Source organism: Pangasianodon hypophthalmus, chromosome 21 (genome assembly GCF_027358585.1).
Source record: "Pangasianodon hypophthalmus isolate fPanHyp1 chromosome 21, fPanHyp1.pri, whole genome shotgun sequence".
In the NCBI taxonomy this organism is placed as follows: domain Eukaryota; kingdom Metazoa; phylum Chordata; class Actinopteri; order Siluriformes; family Pangasiidae; genus Pangasianodon; species Pangasianodon hypophthalmus.
In genome coordinates, this window is record NC_069730.1 from 7192007 (window position 1) to 7215388 (window position 23382).

The window sequence follows — 23382 nt, forward strand, 5'->3', positions numbered from 1 at the left end:
AAATAAAAAAAAAAAAATAATAATAATAATAATAATAATAATAATCCTCTGTAGGCGCTCCTGACCAGTAGGTGGCGCTGATTCACTCTCTGTCACAACAAGCAGCAAAGGCTGAATGCCAAATGCACCACTGAGTCCTTATATAGGTGCACTCAATAGGCTTTATCGTAAGGAATTCTGTGCCCTATCCAGCTATTTCTGCTTGATTTAGGATTCAATCCGAGATGAAGAAGAGAGGAAGGCGGGTTTTTCTTCACACGTGTGCGTGAGAGTTGGATTCGAGTTGGCAGAGAGAAAACAGAAAATAAACAAACTGTGTAAGCAACTAATAATAATCAATTCTGCATGTGTCACTCCTCTGATTAGCCTGCAGACATGTTTTGTTTAGTACAGTTTGGTTTTATTTTCGAGCTTGCTGACGCTTTAATTTCGAGCATATGAGGGAAATTGATAAGCTAATCATGTCTGTATCAAATCATTGCTAGCTAGCAGGTTTAGCTTAGCTTCCTGTGCAGTGAGAGATCACAACAAATCACAGCAGATCCCAGCAGATCACAGCAGATCACACCTGTTTATCAGCATGCTGTGTGGGAGTGAACTGTTCACAGTACTGATATTTCATTTGTTTTCCTTCATTCATTCTCACTGACAGTTTTAAAGCCAATGGCAGGAAAATGAGTCTGGTACTGAATGAGCTGCTGCTGTGCTGCAGAGGACTGGACAATGACAAGACCACTGAGAGGAAGGTACTGACATTCCTCTCCTCACCTCTACTCTACTCACCTCACCTCTATGCTACTCTACTCACCTCACCTCTACTCTACTCTACTCACCTCACCTCTACTCTACTCACCTCTACTCACCTCACCTCTACTCTACTCTACTCACCTCACCTCTATGCTACTCACCTCACCTCTACTCTACTCTACTCACCTCACCTCTACTCTACTCACCTCTACTCACCTCACCTCTACTCTACTCTACTCACCTCACCTCTACTCTACTCACCTCTACTCACCTCACCTCACCTCTACTCACCTCACCTCACCTCTACTCACCTCACCTCACCTCACCTCTACTCACCTCACCTCACCTCTACTCTACTCACCTCTACTCACCTCACCTCACCTCTACTCACCTCACCTCACCTCTACTCACCTCTACTCACCTCTACTCACCTCACCTCACCTATACTCACCTCACCTCACCTCTACTCTACTCACCTCTACTCACCTCACCTCACCTCTACTCACCTCACCTCACCTCTACTCTACTCACCTCTACTCACCTCACCTCACCTCACCTCTACTCACCTCACCTATACTCACCTCACCTCACCTCACCTCTACTCACCTCACCTCTACTCACCTCACCTCACCTCTACTCTACTCACCTCTACTCACCTCACCTCACCTCTACTCTACTCTACTCTACTCACCTCACCTCTACTCACCTCACCTCACCTCTACTCTACTCACCTCTACTCTACTCACCTCACCTCACCTCACCTCTACTCTACTCACCTCTACTCGCCTCGCCTCACCTCGCCTCACCTCTACTCGCCTCTACTCGCCTCGCCTCGCCTCTACTCTACTCTACTCTACTCTACTCGCCTCACCTCACCTCACCTCACCTCACCTCTACTCTACTCTACTCACCTCAACTATACTCACCTCTACTCTACTCGCCTCGCCTCGCCTCACCTCACCTCACCTCACCTCTACTCACCTCACCTCTACTCACCTCACCTCTACTCTACTCTACTCACCTCTACTCTACTCACCTCACCTCTACTCACCTCACCTCACCTCTACTCTACTCACCTCAACTATACTCACCTCACCTCTACTCTACTCTACTTGCCTCACCTCACCTCACCTCTACTCACCTCACCTCTACTCTACTCGCCTCACCTCACCTCTACTCTACTCTACTCTACTCTACTCACCTCACCTCTACTCTACTCGCCTCACCTCACCTCACCTCTACTCTACTCTACTCTACTCACCTCAACTATACTCACCTCACCTCTACTCTACTCTACTCACCTCACCTCACCTCACCTCACCTCACCTCACCTCACCTCTACTCTACTCTACTCACCTCACCTCTACTCACCTCACCTCTACTCTACTCTACTCACCTCACCTCACCTCACCTCACCTCTACTTTACTCTACTCTACTCACCTCACCTCACCTCACCTCACCTCACCTCAACTCACCTCACCTCACCTGTACTCACCTCACCTCACCTCTACTCTACTCACCTCTACTCACCTCACCTCACCTCTACTCTACTCTACTCACCTCACCTCACCTCTACTCTGCTCACCTCTACTCTACTCACCTCTACGCTACTCTATTCACCTCTACTCTACTCACCTCACCTCACCTCACCTCTACGCTACTCTACTCACCTCTACGCTACTCTACTCACCTCTACGCTACTCTATTCACCTCACCTCACCTCTATTCACCTCTACGGTACTCTATTCACCTCACCTCTACTCGCCTCACCTCTACGCTACTCTACTCGCCTCAACTCTACGCTACTCTACTCACCTCACCTCTACTCACCTCTACGCTACTCTACTCACCACTACTCTACTCACCTCTACTCGCCTCACCTCTACGCTACTCTACTCGCCTCACCTCTACACTACTCTACTCGCCTCACCTCTACTCTACTCTACTCACCTCACCTCTACGCTACTCTACTCTCCTCTCCTCACCTCTACGCTACTCTACTCACCTCACCTCTACTCACCTCTACGCTACTCTACTCACCACTACTCTACTCACCTCTACTGTACTCACCTCTACTCTACTTACCTCACCTCACCTCACCTCTGCTCTACGCTACTCACCTCACCTCACCTCACCTCACCTCACCTCACCTCTACTCTACTCTACTCTATTCTACTCTACTCTACTCTACTCTACTCTACTCACCTCACCTCTCCTCTACTCACCTCTACTCTACTCACCTCACCTCTACTCACCTCACCTCTACGCTACTCACCTCACCTCACCTCACCTCACCTCACCTCACCTCTCCTCTCCTCTACGCTACTCACCTCACCTCACCTCACCTCTACGCTACTCACCTCACCTCTCCTCTCCTCTACGCTACTCACCTCACCTCACCTCTACGCTACTCACCTCACCTCACCTCACCTCACCTCACCTCACCTCTACGCTACTCACCTCACCTCACCTCTACGCTACTCACCTCACCTCACCTCACCTCACCTCACCTCACCTCACCTCTACGCTACTCACCTCACCTCACCTCACCTCACCTCACCTCACCTCTACGCTACTCACCTCACCTCACCTCTACTCACCTCACCTCACCTCTACTCTACTCTACTCTACTCTACTCACTCACCTATTTTATTGTAAATAAAAAAGCCTGACAAAGACATGTCAGTTCTAAATGCCCATTCAATTTCAACAAATCTACCGTCAGCTACAGACATTGCATCCACTGATTCCACCATGTTTTCTTACTGACACGCCCCCAATTCGGAACTCAAAGAAAATCCCGAGTTTCCCACTCGACTTTGTAGTGGCGTTCGTGTGCGTTCAACTCGTAAATACGATCTTTCCGACATGACTTCAGTGCACCATAATGAACAATTAATGTGTGTGAGTGTGTGAAATGGCAAGTGAGTGAGCATTTGGACGTATCAAGGCAAGATAGATTGTGTGTGAGAGAGAAACAGAGTTTTCTTGTTTCTCAAAGCAGTTTTATTTCACTTGTGTGTTAAACTGCAGTCTTTCCATTCTTGTCTATCGATAGCCTACCGCTCTGACTGCCACTAGCAAACAAACGCTTACATCGCAAGTGAAAGCAAACTACTGGGTGAAAACTTTCTTTGCGAGTGAAAGGAAACTAGGCAGTGAAAATAAACGAGAAAGTGAGAGCTCTTATGAGATCGAGAACTAATTGAGCAAATAAAGGCAAGCTACACCTCCATGGCTCCATTTCCAATGCCTGTTTACTGTTAGATAGTACAAAAACCATAAAAACAGACAAGATTCTGAAGACTTAATAGTACGCCAGGATTTGGCTCAGAAATAGTTGTCAGTAATTCAGATATATACGGATGGATCTAAAGATCCTGATACCGATATCCTCATACAGCAGTAGCGGTGCGTGTATGTATATATATATATATATATATATATATATATATATATATATATATATATATATATATATATATATATATATATATATATAATGTGTGTGTGTGTGTATATATGTATATATATATATGTATGTATATGTGTATATATACTAATACATACATTATATGTATACACACACATACACGCCAAACTTGAGGTACAGAATAGCAAATATGACATCAAATCATCTATCAGTTTACACAACAGAAATGCTTGCTATATTATTTATATTATATTATTTTATTTATATTATATTATTATGCTATTATTATTATGCATATCCAGTAACTTTAGATGAGGTCTGTTCTCTTTGGGGCATGACAAGATATTGGTTTGTCAAGGTAACATGAAGGGTTGACAAATACCCGTTTGATTTTTTTCATATTTTAGCTAATTTTATCTGTCACATTCTTGACGATGTTCAGCGTTAAGCCAGTGTTGTGCTTCATAGCAGGACAGTACCACACCGACAAGGACGTAGGTCACGCTTGCCATTTATTCCTCATACTCATGAATTACTTTATTCTCCCATGCAGAAGGAAGTTGATCGTCTCAGGAGGCTTCTTCGGGATCCTGAAACGGTGCGGGAACTCGACAATGTGTCCACCAGCAAAGCCTCGAGAGGCAGCACCCAGCTCACCTGGGATGCTGTGTTCAGGTGTGTGATGCTGATCACTCGACTAGCCAGCCGTCGTTTGGGTGTGCTCCATGCTTAAATCATGCATAAATAATCTCACTCCAGGTTCTTGAAGAAGTACCTGCAGAAGGAGACGGAGCTCCTGAAGTCGGGCAAAGTGAACGTCTCAGCCACCACTCAGGCCAACCGGCAAAAGAAGATGCAGGAGATCAGCAGCCTGATTAAATTCTTTGTCCGATGTGCCAACAAACGTAAGCCTTCAGCCATGCTTGCTCACTTTTTAAAAATGTTAATGCATTGCGCGGTTTGTATGTTATATCATGGTATCACGTTGATCTTATGAACTGATTGTGTGATTATTTATATAATTCGAATGTGTACATTTACTAGAATTGTAAAGTGGGCGGGGCTTAGTTTGGATAAAGATTGGCAGCTTCTTCCTAATCAGTCACAAAGCTGGTATCAGTCATCTTGCCTAACAGGGAAATGCAAACTTGTACAAGAACAAGAGCTAACTAATGAGCGAGCGAGCGAGCGCTAACCTTGCAAACAAAGCAAAACAGCAAGTGAGCGCTAATCTGACTCTGAGAGTGGAATCTCAATGCAACTGAGAGTTAACCTAGCGAGTGAAAGCAAACTAGCTTGTGAGAGCTAATCTAGCGAGCAAAGTGTAACCTTGAGAGTGAACGCTAACCTAGTGAGTGCATAATGACCTAGCGAGTAAAAGATAACGCAGTAAGCGAGAGTTTAACTATTGAGGAAGAACTGACCTAGTGAGCGAGAACAAACCGTAGCGAATAAGAGCTAACCCAGTTAGTGAAAGCATACCGTTTTTTGTGAGAGCTAATCTTTCCACAAAAGCTACCCTGGCAAGCAAGAGCTAACCTATAGCAAGCTAAAACGAACTAGTGTGTGAAAGCTAATCTAGCAAGCGAAGATTAAACTAGCAAACAGAAGCTAACCTAGCAAGCGAAAGCAAACTACTGGGTGAAAACTTTCTCTGTGAGTGAAAGTAAACTAGGCAGTGAAATTAAACTAGTGAGTGCTAACATAAGATTGAGAACTAATTCAGCAAATGAAGGCAAACTAGCGAGCAAAAGCATGGATTAGCATGCTAGAAGTCTCAGACAGAGAACTGTCAATCAGATTTGCTCATTTGAATATTAGGCCACGCCCAGACCGTTCTCAGCTCAGTGTGATAAGTGTTTGAGCTGTGATTCATCACATTTCTGGCTTGTATTTATAATTCAGAGTTTGCTAGATGTTTACTGTAATGCTCTTGTTTGCTATCATGCACATATTTCAGAAATATTTTAGCATGTATTATTTTCAGTAGTTTGTGTATGTGTTCAGCCCATGTTTTTCATTAGACCCGCCTTCATGCTTACGCTTAAAGCTGCAATAGTCGATGTTTTTTTTTTTTTATTATTATTCCTTACTTGTATATATAACCGGGAAAAGTGGAAAAAGTGGAAAACTGACTTCTGGTTCAGAATGCTTGTTTGTGTTTGGATGCGCTTCCTGTTAATCATTTTCTAGATACTCTACTCTACTGGGCACCATAGATCCTGGGGGCGGAGTTTCACGAACATGGGTGGGACTTATCCAAATGTTGCAAATGACTAATCTATCTTATCTAATGCATCTTTGAGTAAATGAATGAGTTTGATGTGTATGTATTGTGCCTATATGGTGTGATTTTGGTGGACATCAACCCTAAACTCCACTTTCTCCTCCTCCAGGAGGGCCGAAGTTAAAGTGTGCAGATCTGCTGGCTCATGTGGTGGAGGTTCTGCAGAGCTCCTTTAGTTGTGCTGCGTACGGAGAGGACTACAGCAGCATCCTGCTCAAGAACATCCTCTCTGTCCGCAAGTACTGGTGTGAGATTACTCAGCAGCAGTGGCACTGTGAGTTGAAATCTTTATACCTGGATTCATCCACTTAGTTACCAGAAGCTACAGTTAGTGTGCATTCACACGTGGCAGAAGTGGCTCACGCGATGCAGTCCTTTCTAGAATCATCTAACTTCCTAGCTTCAATTATTTGATACTTGTATAGGATGTGTGTAAAAATAATCAACACTGAAAAGGAGAAAAATAATTAAAAATGTGGGAAAAAAGCCTGTAACATTTTACCATTTTAAAGATACCGACAGTAGAACACTTGATCAAATCCGCATCCAGAGTTTTTAACTGTAAAATAAATAAATAAATAAATAAATAAATAAACTAAAAAAGATATCACAATATCCGCGTGTAACAATCTTCAAACAACAACGGGTAAGGAGGAGGCGGGAACCGAGTGATCGCCAGCGTAAAGTTTAATCATAAACATTACGTAACACACATGACATGCGTGCGTCTCTATCTCTCCCTCAGCGTCTCCAGTTGCTCCTTTATCCCTCTCTCCCACTGTTTAGACAGCTCAGTGCCAGGCGTGCATCCTCGCAGCCTGGGTTCTCCCTCCTCCTCGTCACACCGCGATATCTCAGAAAAGTGTATTGTGATATAACTTATCACAATATCAATATCATATTGTCATGTGTCCGTACCGCTGAGAGGATTATTGGTGCTCCCCTGCCCACCCTAAAGGGACTTATACTCATCCAGAGTGAAGAACAACCAGGCACAAGAACAGCTTTTTCCAACAAGGCATTTCCCTCATGAACAGTTGTGTGTATACATACATATATTATTTGTAATTTTTATTATTATATGTCTTGCTATCTTATTGGTATGTGTGTTCACATTCCTTGTGTGTGTGTGTGTGTGTGTGTGTGTGAGCACACTTGGCAGTAAAAGCTCAGTCTGATTCTGATTCTGATGGTGATATCGCCCAGCCCTACTGTGACTGTCCCGAACATACCAAGTCATTCTTACAGTACTTGCAGATCGCTTGAAAAAAAATATGAAAGTTTTTATTTTTGTTAAAGTCTGTGAAAGTTTTGTTTTGTTAATTTTGGTAATGAAATATTTTTTATTCAGCATGATGTAAATTTCCTTATATTCACTCACTAACAAGACTCATTTTGTCACTAGCACTTTGTGCTCTGTATTTGTTTTTCGCACTTAACTCTTCAAGTGCGACTTGATTGTCAGTAAAAAGTGCTTGACGTCACTGTGTGCTTTTTAGAAAAGTTGAAATGTTTTTGAAAAGCAGCCATGTTCCACCCTTCCTGCAGCCTCTTCTCAGTACGTCTAAAGGTATCATAGAAGGTTTATATTAATGCGCTCGTTGTAATTTATTATGGTTCCTGTAGTAACGGCTCACACACAGGGACTTGTAGGGAAGTCACTCCATATAATCTAAGGCCAGTAATAAAGGCTACATCCATTATATTTTCGTTTTAAAATGCTCTCCGTCTGCACTGCTGTTTTCAAACGTTTTCCAAAAAACTGCTGGTCTACACTGAAAAATCTGGAAACGCTTACATCCCTATAGTGCACGTGCGTCATTTCCGTCAGCTGTTTATTTACTTTCCGTCTCTTTGAATTGATGAAAAACACTGAGTAGTTGTGAGTGAACATTCTGTCCCCTTTGGGAAAATACAATCTGAAAGTTATACAAAGTTTTTACAGGTTTTACACGCAGTTACATTAATCTTTAAAAACGCGATCAAACTGGATAGCAAGCGCAACAACTGCAGTACAACATCGTCCACCATTTTGCTTGTTTTGAGTTGAATGGGTCACATGACTGCGCAATGTGACTAAAAATACGGCATTGTTTTTGTATATCTCTGTTTTCTCGGGCACACACTACAACGCAAAAACGTCTTGGGAGAGTGTTTTCAGAAAGTTCCGTTTTCACTGGACAAAAACGCCATCTCAGTGTGGACCGAAGGCATTTTCAAATTTATCCCGATTAATGTGGACATAGCCAAAGGGGGAAAAAAAAAGTTTGGGTGGAGCTAAGAGAAATATTTGGCTATGTTTAATAGTAGGAAGTGCTCCAGCTTTCCTGAGCCATATGTGCTGTTTATGATCAAGAGGAAAAACCTGAACAAACAAGCAGATCATTATGTTCATATCCATTTGAGGGAGGACTGAGGTGATCTGCCAGGTTGTTTACGCCTGAGGCTCCTGGTTCTTGAGTAAATGGCTGAATTTTTCAGTCGGTGTGTGTAGTGCAGTGAGCTGTGTGGTTTGGAACCATGCTCTATAGTTACAGCATCAAGGCTTAAATAAAGCTACGTATGAAAAGAAAACTTACGCTTTGTGAAAGTCAGTAGGAAGCAGGGTTTATTTTTGTGTTGGTTGCTGAGCAACTGTGAATAAAAAAACGAATTGGCTTGACAAGAAATCTGCTTGTTCTGGACACCCCGGCTTCTGATTTGTCTATCCCTGCATACGTATAAAACCACACGGGGACTCTTGTATGTTTCACCCACTACTGATTCAAATATCCTTAAAGTTTAAATGCACTTTACTAAGTGAAGTGTGTCGCTAAGTGTGTCATTTGAAATCCAGGATTTGCCTCGAAAAGCAAAACGTAGTTGCGTAAATAAAATAAGGAAATTTTTGTTGTGTTGATCTTCAGTGCATATCTTTGTGTCTATGTCTGTTGTTTTGTTGTTTGTTGTCTAGGTCTGCTGGATGTGTATTGCGGACTTTTCACCGCATCCAAATCCATAAACCGGGTTTTAGTGAGCAGGATCATTCACACTGTGGTTCAGGGATGCTGCCTTCAGACTGACGGCTTGTCGCACACACTCTTCAGCTTTTTCTCAAGAGCTCTAAGTAACACCAGGTAATAAAAAACAGAGTATGTGTATACTCTTCAGTCATGTGAAACATATATATGTATATATATTTTTCTGAGACCACACTGAAAACCTGGGATTTTTTAAACATTTATTTATGATAGGAAAAAGGAAATCATCCTGACTTTCCTGCAGCATCCTGTCTATTCAGTATTTATGACGTTGCACAATTTTAGGTCACTGTTTAAATGTAAGCAAATTTGATTTTGACCATGTTAACGTCTTTGTACAAAAGATCAGATATTCCGTGAGTCTTATCCCTTCCACTGCACATGTTCAGAGAACACGCAGACGGATTCGGTCTAACATGGATAATCAGGCTTTACACAAACCCGTGGACTCTGTCAGCTCAAGTGCATTAAAGCACAGGCATTAAAGCAAAAACGGGACATAACAAATACTAAGAAACTCTGAAATTTGTGTACATATTTCTAAGATTCTACTTTGCACAACCAAACAGTGGTTTCAAAATTATTGGCACCCCACAGTAAAAATATAGGGAAGCATTCTCTGGAGAGAATAACAGCCCTGAACTTAATTCCTGTAGTTGGAGACACTTGAAGAGGTCCTTGAGCCCTGCTGCATGCATACCATTTCAAGCTTCACAAATTGTCTTTTTTTTTTTTTTTTTTTTTTTTTTTTTTAAATAAAATATCCCAGTACCTGATCATCTGCCTCAGTAGCATTTCCCCTATAGTGATGAATGACAAAAGGACTTTATAAGTACTTTAAAAGAAAAAAGTACTTTAAAAGTACTTTATGGAAGCAATAATTTTGCCTCATATGTTTTTAAGATAAAATACTATTAAATAAAAAGTTCTTGTATGAATAATTTTTGTTAGTGTAAATTAGAGGGAAAAAAGTAGTTTTTTTTCTTGTCCTGTTGTTATGCCAGAACGTGTACTGCTACAAGCTAAAATATTGAATACACCGCAACAACTTTATTAATGTCACCTTCACTGACTGTCAACTAAATATTTCCGCACTTCAGACCTAAACACATGCACTGGCACCAACAGGAGGAAAGTGACACTTGATGCTAGTTCATTACGCCACATTAAAGACACCTTTTTCCCCCTCTCCTGTCGTTTAACCATTCTCATGGTATTAGTACGTGATTAAAATTAGTTTGAAGGCGCATCCTTCACTGTAAGCATCATCTCTAGCATCATCTCTATTCTACTCTAACATTTGGTCAATAGCTGGTTGTTTAATAGCTGGATGTTTAATAGCTGGTTGATTACTTTGGCAAAAATAAGGACTTTGTGGACTTTTCTTTCAGAGCAGAGAGACAGCTGCAGGTGCTGGAGCACCTGATCTCCGCTCTGAACGTCTTCCTGCGCTCCGTGGCCATGAACCGCAGGAGACGAGTGTGCAGACTCGGAGAAGAATTGTTTCCTTCCATCGTGTACGTGTGGAGCCAGATGAGGCCCAGCTCCAGTCTGAAAGAGGAAATGGTGGAGTTCTTTAACATGCAGCTCAGCGTGCATCATCCCAAAGGAGCCAAGACCCTGGAGACGGGTGAGGGTTCTGCTCAGTGTGACCAACTAAGTGCAAGCAGACACACGCTGTAAAGAGTTCATGTTTTCAGTCTGAAAAACTTACTGTACCGTGCTGTAATGTCATCATCTAGAGCTGTGAATTCGTTTCTTCCTCTAATATTTGCCGTACAAGAAAGGGGTCTATATTTAATCTCTTATTAATGCTTATGGGGGTTTGAAAAAAAGTATTGACATCTTTCATATATATGTATGTATACCGTATATACTGTATATATGTATATATTACCAACGAAATAATACTGTTCGCAGAGGTGCCAACATTTAGCATTTATTTCTGACCCCTTGCTTTTTCAGCATCCGTCAGCCCAAATGCATATAAGCGGAAAAGCCAATTCACTGAAGGGGAAAGGACGCAGGACATGAATAATATGTGTTTGCCTCTGTAGCGGTTATTTTTGCTAATTTATTTAAGCAAATTTTTTATTTAAATGAACCACAGTCTTGCGAGCCAAAAGAACAGTAAAAGTGCGAGGTTTTTTACATTCTGTGTTAATAAGCAGGTCGTTGAGTAATGAATGTGCAGTGTCTGTCAACATTTAATATGTTCTTTTAGCATTTATCACACAGGTCTGTGATAGGTCACGATTTCTTTTTTAAGGATTGAACTATTTTTTTTTTTTAATTAGTTTGATTCTTTCCTTTCATAAAAGAAAGGCAAGAATTTTTTTTAAAGACAGCATATTTATTATTATATTATATACTTTATTATTATTACTACTATTCTTATGTGCAATATCTGACGTAGACCAAACTGCAGACCTGACACACACTTCTGCTAAATAGTGTCACAGGTGTATAAAGTAAGTTTACACACTCAGCTAGTTGAATATATGTTCAAACATAGATATGTTCATGGTCCATAGATATAAACTAGGGTTTTTTTGTGGTAAAATTCTTTTTTTCTGCCTGCTAGGATTTACTTGTTAGCAATGTTATCATCTGTGTGTCGGTCCAGGTGCCCACGCAGAGGACTGGGCGAAATGGCAGAGTCTCCTCTACAGCCTGTACGATGCTCTGGTGGGGGAGATCAGCCAGATCGGCAGTCGCGGAAAGTACGCTACGGGTTCTCGTCATATCGCTGTCAAAGAAAACCTTATTGAACTGACTGCAGACATTTGCCACCAGGTGATAAATGATTTGCCTTTACTTCATCAGTTTCCGTCACGTACACATCAGCGAATGTATGAAAATGACGAGTCTCAGTATTTAAAAGTAATAAAGAAAAGTCTTTGGCTTATTCCTGGAACATCTAATTTGAGTTGTCAGCTTTCCAGCGCCTATAGTTGTTGAATTGTGTCAGCTGCATGAACTTGGATATTTTGTTTTAATATTAGATAACTGTATCTGTGTTTGTTTCTTCAGCTGTTTAGTCAGGATTTGCGTGTTGTGTTGAGGGACAGCACACAGAGCAGTAAGCGGAGGCGTATGGAGCTCGGCTGGGAAACACTGAGGGATCACCTACAACCCCATCACAGCGACTTCGACATGATACCTTGGTAATCCTTTACTTTCATATATTTCTAGTAGGGTCTGGGTAATTTACAGTAATCTGTTTTTAAAATTAATAATTGATGATGCTCCACAGTCTGGGTAAAGATAATGTAATGATGGAAAATGTCATTTAAATGAGATTTTTAGTGGCACTGTGGAATAATATGAATTATTTAAAAGAATGATCAAATCACGACACCCGAATGATTCATATTGCTTTTGGTGTAGACTCCAAGCTCCAACACTTCTTCTTCTTCTGCATCTCCAGGCTACAGGTGACAGCTGCTCTGGCTTCTAAGTACCCCTCCATGCTTCCTGCCCATGAGCTGGCCCCTCTGCTATCTCTGCTGTGCCAGCTGCTGGGAGAGCAGCAACGTCGAGGAGAGAGGGGTCCGTACGTGCTGCGCTGCCTGAAGCAGGTGGCTCTGTGCCAGGCCAAAATCTCAGGAAAGAGCCAGGCTCTGCCGGCGGAAGTAGGCCGGATTTGGGCCAGAGTGTGGGCGCTGGCAGTGCGAGGCGTCAGTTCTGCCCACACCGAGGCTCTGTGCCTAGAGCTGTTACAAACCCTGGTGCAGTGCCACCTTGTGCCCGTCGACAGAGAATTCTGGAAGCTCTTCTCTGGTGGCGTGTGTAAACCATCTGTGTGAGTTCTTTTCGCAGTCGCCCCTGCTGAAAACCTGTCGCTAAGTTTATAAATGTTTTTATAAATACCAAGAATAAATATCAGATGTATGGCGATTACTAAAATGAACAACTGTGAACTCAGGTCTCAGTCTCAAGACTATTACCCATCTCTATAAAATTAGAAGATATCTTAATGCAATTTACACACACTCAGTATTATGTGTTGTTTGATATACACTCACCGGGCACTTTATTACGAACACCTGCAATTACCCAATTAGCCGATCACGTAGCAGCAGCAGCGCATGCAAATACAATTCAAAAGCTTCAGTGAATGTTTTTATCAAACATCAGAATGGGGAAAAGTGAGTCAGAGAAGAACGACCAGATTGGGTCGAGCTGAAAGGAGGTCTATGTTAATTCAAGCAACCACTCTTTACAACCGTGGTGAGCAGAAAAGCACCTCAGAAAGCACAACACGTCAAACCTTGAGGTGGAAAGACTACAACAGCATTCAGGTCGCTCCCGTCAGCCAAGAACAGGAATCTGAGGCTACGGGGCATGACCTGTATCAGCATGATTGTATGCACTGCGCTGCTGCTGCTGCTACATGATTGGCTGATTAGATAAGTGCATGAATGAGCAGGTGTTCCTATTGAAGTGGCCGGTGAGTGTATATTGTGGTATGCTTCTAATACACGATGTTAACAGATTAATACTAGTTTTGCAGAAATTTTATTATCAGTAGTGGGCTCAAACCTTAGGATCCTGCTATAATAAATACACTCTTCCTTTGATTATTGTTCTGTAGTGTTTCGGCCCTCAGCCTCGCCCAGGCCTTGTCTAAGTGCTCGGTTCCGAAGAGTGTGTACAGCAGTGAGTGTTTGTCATCGGTGCTGCTGGATGCCGGCTCTCCGCCCTTGCTGAAAGAAGCACTCATTGACTGGCTGCTTATGAATGAGCAGAGTGATGAGATGGAGGACAGCGTCAAGCTTCACCCAATCATCTGCAGGTGCTTACGTCTTAAATCTCGGGTTTCTGTGCTTTAACCACCTGTATATATGGGTGCCAATATTTTATTAGTATTATCATGTGAATGCAGTTACTAGTTTTGAACAGTTCTGAATGCCTGTATCTTGATCATTGATATACTTGAGATTTTGTATAACTAGTAAATAAAGGTAAGTAGTGTATAATTATTATGATAAGGACATTGATGTTATTCTCTTGCTCATATGATTACTAATATTGTACAACTGTCTTATAGTTTTCAAAGATTGTGTACAATAAGTTAAGGTATAAAACACTTCGGGACGTGCTGTTTTAGGAAAATGATCAATGATGCGGTGATGTGATGTCCATCACAAAGCAGCTATTACCAACATGACGTTGATTATTTTCTTGTAATATTCTTGTTTATGTTCCTGTTTATTATTAAATTCTTCTTTTTTATTTTCTTGTTTCTTGTAGCTATTTGCCAATGATTACAATTTGTATTTATTAAAAGAAAACTTTACTTTTTATCCATTTATAGTTACTTCTGTCGCTGTGGAACGTCTGCAAATCGAGTTGGTTCTAGTTGTCGTTTGCGTTATAGCAGCTATAAACAGTTGTTCCGTCTCTCTCAGTCTTTTATTTAAAAAAAAAAAAAAAAAAAAAAAGACAAAATCCTAGCTTGTCATGTTACTGAGAAATCCCGAAGAGCAACGTCCTCTGTCCTAACAACTTTACTGTAGCTGAAAGCACTGACACTGGAGACTCCTTCCATAAATGTTAAATAAATGTCTCCTTAAAAAAAGTCACTATATCATTGATTATTTTTTTCTTTGTTAAATAACAACACACACACATTAATATAAACCTAGAACTGCTGTTTGAGCTGAACTGTTATAGAAGACTCATCAATGCCTTCTGACCAATCAGAATGGAGAATTCAGCAACGATGTGGTATACTTTCGATTTTAGCTCTGTGTAGTGAATACGTTGTTCTGGCATTGTGATATAGTTTTCAGGAAAATTAGACATTCTGGCAGAAAGCTTTCTTATTTTAGAGAGTTCATGGGAATTCATTTTTAAGCTTGTGGGTTTTTTTGGTCCTGTTTGCAGGAATTTTCCTCTAAATCTTATCCCGAGAATTCTGGTGGCTTTGACGCTGAAAGATACCGTGGCAGGAATGACGTTTCTGATGAGTTCTCTTCAACCAGAGTGGTGAGTGTATCAGTTTCAGCTGATAATAAGGTGAATGAGGCCATGACAGATTGGAGTTTTTCATTCCTACGCATGATTTAGTGTTTACTATGACTCAGGTTATCGTTTTCGCATTTTTAAAATTAACTGCAAGTGTAATTATTATTATTATTATTAGTAGTAGTAGTATAGTACAGTAAAGTAAAGTAAAGTACAAACTTTTTTGCTTTCTCGATTACAGAATGGAAATCTAAAAAGATTATCTTATTAGAAAAGCAAACTACAGGTTTATTTTGCACATCAGTTTTATTTTGTGACAAATTAACCAGGTGTAAACTTTCTGTTTTTGGAGAAAATAATGGTGTAAATACCTAAGTACAACCCATTTTCCCCCAGTTTGAGTCACAATAATGACTGTGCTTTGCATTTCAAGTTAAGTCAAGTGGAGTTTATTGTCATTTCAACCATATACTAGTAGATACATTTCAACCATATACTATACTACTAGCTAGTTAGTACATAGTGAAATGAAACAACGTTCCCCCAGGACCAAGGTGCTACATGACAAACATGCTACAAGGCAAACACAGAGCTACAAGTGACTACACAAATTTATACATAAAGTGCACAAGTGCAAACATGTGCAGACAGCACAAGACAGCACAAGACAGTACGATGACTACTGGGATAGACAATGGGCACAGTAAGTCCCAGTGCAGCTCCGACCAGTACACAGTTCTATTAGAAAGTGAATCCACTGACAATAGCATTTGTACGGCACATCACCACTTCAGGCTACAGATGTCTACGTCTGCCATGCTGCATACATTTTTAACGCTACTGATACTTTTCTCCGTATTTGCCCCATCCAGCATATCTCCTGCGGATCAGCCTGCGGAAGCTAGAACCCTGCTGAACGACATTGAGACGCTGTACCTGCAGGTCAGTTTTGATGACGTGGCCTCGCATTGCGCAGTCGAAGAAGACAGAAGTCGAACATGTCGAGAAAAGCCTCAGCTCACAGTCATCGACTCTCTCAGGACTCGAGTGGAGCAGAATCTTCAGGCTGTAGCTGACCATCTCCTCAACTCCTACTCTCCTGACGTGAGTCACGCCATATTTGTTATTCATTTCATTCAGATGTGGTGGGACGAACGTTCATGAACGTGGTATTCATTTAGCAAGCACTCCTGTACAGAGCGAAATCAAATTAATTAATCAAATTAACATCAGCCTTCACTAATTGTAGCATGTCAGTTGCATTATTGGATTTGGGATTGAATTTCTGGCTTCACTGCACAATGTAACTAGAGAACAGAATAAAAGGTACCATAAAAAAGCCCGTCATCCTTGTACTTTCCCCCTGAGCTGCTGATTCCACTAACACTGGAACAAAAACTATAAATAATGATATATAGAAAATTGGATTTTGACTAAAATTGTGTTCTGTAACATACTTTGACATCTCAATTGTAAGAAAATATAAATAAATTTCACCCAAAACGACCTAGAAATGTTTTTATTTCATTATAAATCTTGCCTAGACTCTTTGTGTAAAGATCATATGGGGTGAGGAGCCGACTTAACAAACGTAATGATAAACGCGGTGTTCAGTCACCTGCTCTCTTGCTCATCCATGCAGTTATACAACCAGCCAATCATATCATATAGCAGGAGCGCAGTGCATAAAAACAGTTCAAGTATGGATCAAGAGCTCCAGTTAACGTTCACGTAAAACATCCAGTGAGCGCAGTGACAGGAAGTCTACCATAACTCAAATAATCACTCTTTACAACCGTGGTGAGCAGAAAAGCATCTCAGGATGCACGACACATCCAGCTTTGAGGCAGACGGACTAAAAAAGCAGATCAAATCAGGAAGAACAGGAGTCTGATGATACAGTGGGAACAGGCTTACTGAAACTGGGTAGTTGAAGTTTGGAAAAATGTCACCTGTTCTGATGAATCTTGATTTCTGCAGTGATATACAGATAGTAGGATCAGAATTTGGCATCACCTGCATGAATCCACGGATCCATCCTGCCTTTAACAGTTCAGGCTGGTGGTGGTGGCGGTATAATGGTGTGGGGAATGTTTTCTTTGCACACACTTGGCCTCTTAATACCAATTGGTCCAGTGAGTATAAGCAGAAAATGGAGCAAAACTGTTTCTCGGGTTGCTTCACAATTTTGCTGACTAGATTTCTGATCGAGTTTTAATTAATTCTGCATTAATTTTGCTAGTATTTTGCGAGCAAAAGGTGTGGTTCATGATGGCGCCGCGGATGGCTGCCTTGGTGTCTTGGTGTGCTTTGTTTTGTCTCGTTTTTGTTTGTTAAAACAGTTTTTTTTGTGTGTGTTCACTTTCTTACTTCAAACTGTGAGCATTTGCACTGGCCCACTTTTGCACATCCTGCACTAATGTACCTTTAATGTCTCTATTTTATTCTCCTAAATTTTTATATTTCTATATTTATGTTCATAGTTGTTTACCTTATTACTACTCTTTTTACTTCTTGTTTTTTTTCTGTTATACTAAGCACCAGTACACCAAGACAAATACCTTGTACATGTAAACTTGGCAATAAAGGCGATTCAAAGCAGCTCTCCGTAGCAGTTATGTATAAGGCTGTTTTTTCTTTCTTTCTTTCTTTCTTTCTTTTTAAGACTCCTAATACTTCCCTTGCGTGTATGGTGTACTGCTTGAGGCTACTTACTGGTACCCTGGGTGCCTTTATCTGCGTCGGAGTCCTTACTGAGGAAACTGCGTGTCACACTCCTCTCTTTCAGAAAGCAAAGGTAACACCGTGTAAAAAAAAAAAAAAAAAAAAAAAAAAAAATGAAACAATTTTATCTGTATGCACATAAACCATAAGATTGTATTCCAAAATTTCTCACTAAAAGACTTCTCTGTTGTGTGCAGACTATAGCGCAGGACCTGAGTAATTACATCACCTCTGCAAAGACCAAGTTAAGTGAAGATGAAACTCTGTCCGTGCTTAAATCTGTGATGCTGTTGTACTCAGAAAGCATCAGCACGAAGAATAAAGTGAGTTCGATATCCCTGTTGTTATAAAGAGTTTTAAATAAAAGTGCTGGAAAATATGATATCAGTTCAGCTCTCCTTTTTTTTTGCATTTTATAAAAAGATCTTTAACATAAAGGAGTCTAATATAAGATCTGCTTCTGCAGGACAGCGTTTCGACAATCTCTCGCAGTTTAGTCATGAAGGCTGTCCCCGCTCGACTGCTGAGTGAGCTGTCAGAAATCTGCAAGCTAATGGTAAGTCTCATACACACACTTGATTGCTCTTTATAGCTATGTAACGTTTATAAGTGATTCCTTACAGTTACAGAGTGGATTTCAAGCTGAATGTGTCTAATATACATGTACAGAAGCCCTGAAGTGCAAGTTGTGAAAAGAAAAATTGATTCCATTACTTCAGCGTAATAACTTCAAAATATAATCTCATTATTATGAGTTAATAACTCTTTATTTCAACATATTATGTTAATTTTTATTTAGATCGTGAGATTAAAAATGAGCAATATGACTGATTTATTGAATATTACCTTATAATTCTTATTCTCTATGATGTTTCCAAAATAATACGTAAACCAGGCTTTGTTTTAGTTTTACTCAGTTACACATTAAATGTTTAATGATTATTGGTAATTAACTTAAATGCATTGAGGTGTGGTCGATGTGTTTGACTCCTGCCACTTACAGTGATGAAAGTGCGTAATAATCATAGCGCTCGTTTTCAATTTGACGTGCTTGTCACGTGGCACATGTTGTATTATCATAATTTATCCCTATAAGCATCATCAGTCCATTCATTCAGCTTAAAGAGTTTGTTACACTGAAACTGGTTCACTTATCTGAGAAACATATGGAATAAGAATTTAATATTCAATGAATTAGTCTTATTGATGGATATTAAAGTCGAGATGATATGTTGGAATAACGAGACAATATCTCAAACTAAGAAGTCATAAAGTCATATGGCATACAGTACTGTGCAAAAGTCTTAGGCACCGTATTTTTTTTTTAAGTACAAACTTTATTATAGCGTTTTATTTTATGAGTTCTACATTATTCAGTGCAAAAACATTAGTTTTCCAGCACAAAATTAAATGTTACAGGAAAATGTTTGTATGTCAGTAAAGAAAGCAGCATATTACATAAGAGACCACAAAAAAAATACATAATGAAGGCTGCTGGATTTTGCTGCAGAAATAAGAAGCGAGTGTGACAGTCAAAGTCTCCAGAAGAACTGTGGCTGCTTCTGCAAGATGCTCAGTAACACTTACAGCTCATTTCCTTATAAAACTGCACACATTGTACCTGAGACCAAGTTTTTTTTTTTTTTTAGAGCAAAGGATCGTCACACCAAATATTGACTTTGTTTCATTTATTACTGCTTGCTGCTCTTTATAGTATTATTTTTAAAATGTAGGATCATTTAATTTCATTATTAAAGGCACGTTTGCTCTGCATGTACCTTAGTCTTTTGCACAGGACTGAATGTCAGTGACTTTTCATTTAAATTTCCATGAATTCTTGTAAGTAAAAATGCCCAAGTGTTTTCTGAACTCTGCGTCCATAACTAAAACCAACAGAAATATGCAGTGCAACATAACTGGCAAATTTTAGCTAGTTGTAGAAGGTATGAGTGCCATTTAATGCTGCTTAAAGAGCACTATTTAAAACACATTTGCTAAAACAGATGCTCTGAGAAATAAACTGTCTCTGTGATTTGTCTCTTCAGTGGACATGCTTTTTTTTGTGTGTGTGTGTCTGCATGAGCAGCTTAGGAAGTGTAGAGTTTTTGGGTGGAAGGTATGGAATTGACGGGAGTGCAGGGACTTCTTCACTATAACAAAAGTTCATCTAATGTGAAGTACAACGGATTTAATGTTTTCGTGATTAATATCCAGTATATCAGGCATTTATTTCTGAATATCTGTATTTTTTTTGTCTTTGTGTGGAACGTATCCCACTCCACAGCTAGGTAACTCTGCTAAAAGAGACAGCGCAGGGGTTGATAATGATCCGGATGACATAGACGTGAGCAGAACTCAGATGGAGGAGAACCCACAGGAGGAAGTCGATCTGTTTGATGATGGAGACAGCGCACAGCATGGCAACAGCAGAACACAGACGCTTAATACTGACTTGGCTGATTCTCAGCATGGCTTAGGTATTAAAAATATATAAATAAATAAATAAAAAAAACAGAGAACTGTTGTGAACCACGAAATTGTCTTAGCAGTACCAGTTATACCGCAGTACTCTTGAGTTCTTGATTCTGATTGGTCAGAAAGTGTTGATTTCATTTTCTGTAACAGCAGCACTGACAGTAGTAATTCAAATCAATTATTATTATTATTGTTGTTATTATTATTATTATTATTATTATTAATGCGCTCGTTCTAATACGTTTCTGTTGTAACAACTCATTCATAGAACGCTCATGAACGCTCCACATAATCTAATCCTAATAATAAATTGATGAATTATGAATGTCTAGTCGTTGATATGATGAAGGTTTCTGTAAGGAGATGTTTATTTAACGTTTATGGAAGGAGTCTCCAGTGTCAGCATTTTGTAACAGCCATAAATTTACGTTTTCCGTCGTGGGAAGGTCTTCAGGACGGAGGACTTCGACTTTTGCAGTTTCTCCGTAATAAGCTGTGTATTATTAATAAGTTTATAACTTTATTAATAACTTCAGGCGGAAGTAAGGGAGCAGCTGTTATAAAAAGTGAGCTTATTTTGTGAATGTTCCACAACATTAAACAATAAATAACTCTATATAACTCTACAGAGTAACTCTAAAGAGATAAAAAGTGTTACTTGTTGTTTAATGAATAAAAAATTGCAGTCGATGGCAAATAGCTGTGGTATAGGAGGAATAAAACACTTTCTGACATGCTGTTAGAGCAAATAATCAACTTTGCAGTGGTAATAATATCTCCCAAGATTATTTTCCGATAACGGCATGTTTTTAATTCCTTACTTAGCATGAGTGAGGATGAATATGAGTAAGTGTGAATATACATGAGTAAGTATGAATATACAGAAACAACGTAAGGGAAGAGTATAATATAAACCCACTAAATCAATGCATATTAATTCCTAATTGTGTGTGTATTGTTTATTGTTTGTTTAGGAGCGAAGAGCCCTCTATCACAGGAGCATCTGACCAAACAGGACCTGGCCTTCCTAGACACTCTGGAGTTCCTTTCACTGTGCGCCTCGTTTGAACTCAGTACCGGACTCACCTTTAAACCCCTGGACCTTCGACGCAAACTGCTGAAACTTTTGGATCTGATGGACTGTGCCAAACCGCTGCACCTCCACATGGTGAATATTTTAATGTGTCATTAATTTAAAGAGGTTGTTGAGAGCCAGGAGAGCCAGTATTGTAGGATTTGATATTGATACTGACATTTCAGCTTGTTTTAATCATGTCTATGGCAGTTAGCAAATGAAAGCCAGGTGACAGAGTAGCAATTTTTCTGCCTTTTTGTTTGAGATTATAGATGAATACGAGGCAGAGCAAAAGGGTGGTTTGTATGCATCATTTACACTAAATGTAATTTGTCTGGCAGACGCTTTTATCCCAGTCAAGCAGAATACAGGCCATAGCACAGAGGGTGATATATTTGTGTGCAAAGGTTTACATCCTGATGATTTTTAACTAGGAACAAGGAAAATGCAAATGTCTTTTAGAACTATTTAAAAATTCCAAGGAATGAAAAAATGAAATGCGACAAGACAGCAGTTCAAAACATTTCAGTGATCCACCACAAACCTGCCCAGGATAAAGCGCTTCTGAAAGACTAAGATCTGTCAAACATGGGCAGAGGAAGCTCATTGGTTGAGGTGTTGGACTCCTGATCCTACTGAAGGTCATGAGTTCAAATCCCAGAGCTGCCGCTGCTGGGGCCTTGAGCAAGGCCCTTAACCCTCAACTGCTCCGTTGTATAAAAATGACATAAATGTAAGTCGCGCTGGATAAGGACGTCTGCCATATGCCATAAATGTATGCCATAACTGTATGCACTGTCCAACATGCTTAATCAGTCTTATCTACTGTGCATCTGAAGCGCTTTCTCTTCTTGTTCTTGTGCAGTATCTGGTTCTGCTGAAGGTGCTTCCAGCAGAGAGGATGTCTCTGACGGCTGAAGAGTTTGATTTGCTGCTCAGACCTCTTGCGTAAGAGAAGTTTTCTCATGTCAGATAGAACCTCCTGTATCACAGTGACATCCAGTGGCTTTTCCCTGAAACTCACACAGTTTTAAATATCAGTCACTGCTAATGATCTGTAGCTCAGTGTTTGCTTGTGTACGTACTGATACTTGCACTAAAGCCAGTTTTTCTGAAACTGTTGTCAAAACTCAGACCAGCAGATTTTCATTGAAACCATTCCCAAAGGTATTAGGGTCAATAAATGTTATTTCTGGAATCATACATAGTGTTAATAGCATCATTTTTATTATTATGATTTTTTCCGTTTTTTTTGTTTTTTTTTTTACCAGGGACATATGTTCACAGTACCGCCAAGATCAAGAGATGTGCTGTACCATCCTTTTAGCGCTGCTGCCGTGTGTGCGCTGCCTGCGTGGAGTACAGTGTCCACCTGAGCAGGGCGAGGACATGGATCACGTTCGGGGTACGCTGCTCCAAGTGGTCTCAGGCTTCTGGTGGGTGAAAAGACTAAGTATTATAATAATAATAGTAATAATAATAATAATAATAATGTGATTAATGTTATTGATTGTTATTATTTAATGTTTTTATTATTATTATTATTATTATTATTATTATTATTATTATTACATAATACGTGCATTTAATTTATATAATAATAATAATAATATGATGCACATACCAGCACATAACACACACCTATAC

General features: G+C 40.1%; 1 protein-coding gene across 1 annotated transcript in view; it reads left to right on the plus strand.

The window, feature by feature from the left end:
• Positions 1-112: 112 nt before the first annotated feature.
• The window catches only part of atm (ATM serine/threonine kinase), a 59771-nt gene continuing 36501 nt past the window's right edge, over positions 113-23382 (plus strand). Inside the window, exons 1-20 of the mRNA XM_034314802.2 lie at positions 113-317; positions 653-746; positions 4735-4856; positions 4941-5086; positions 6578-6742; positions 9422-9584; positions 10880-11118; positions 12115-12284; positions 12522-12655; positions 12919-13293; positions 14086-14286; positions 15381-15482; positions 16334-16565; positions 18127-18258; positions 18383-18508; positions 18652-18741; positions 20470-20662; positions 21635-21828; positions 22601-22683; positions 23007-23171. Coding sequence (XP_034170693.2) covers positions 675-746; positions 4735-4856; positions 4941-5086; positions 6578-6742; positions 9422-9584; positions 10880-11118; positions 12115-12284; positions 12522-12655; positions 12919-13293; positions 14086-14286; positions 15381-15482; positions 16334-16565; positions 18127-18258; positions 18383-18508; positions 18652-18741; positions 20470-20662; positions 21635-21828; positions 22601-22683; positions 23007-23171 — 3104 coding nt within the window. The 5' untranslated portion in view covers positions 113-317; positions 653-674. The remainder of the gene's footprint in view (positions 318-652; positions 747-4734; positions 4857-4940; positions 5087-6577; positions 6743-9421; positions 9585-10879; positions 11119-12114; positions 12285-12521; positions 12656-12918; positions 13294-14085; positions 14287-15380; positions 15483-16333; positions 16566-18126; positions 18259-18382; positions 18509-18651; positions 18742-20469; positions 20663-21634; positions 21829-22600; positions 22684-23006; positions 23172-23382) is intronic.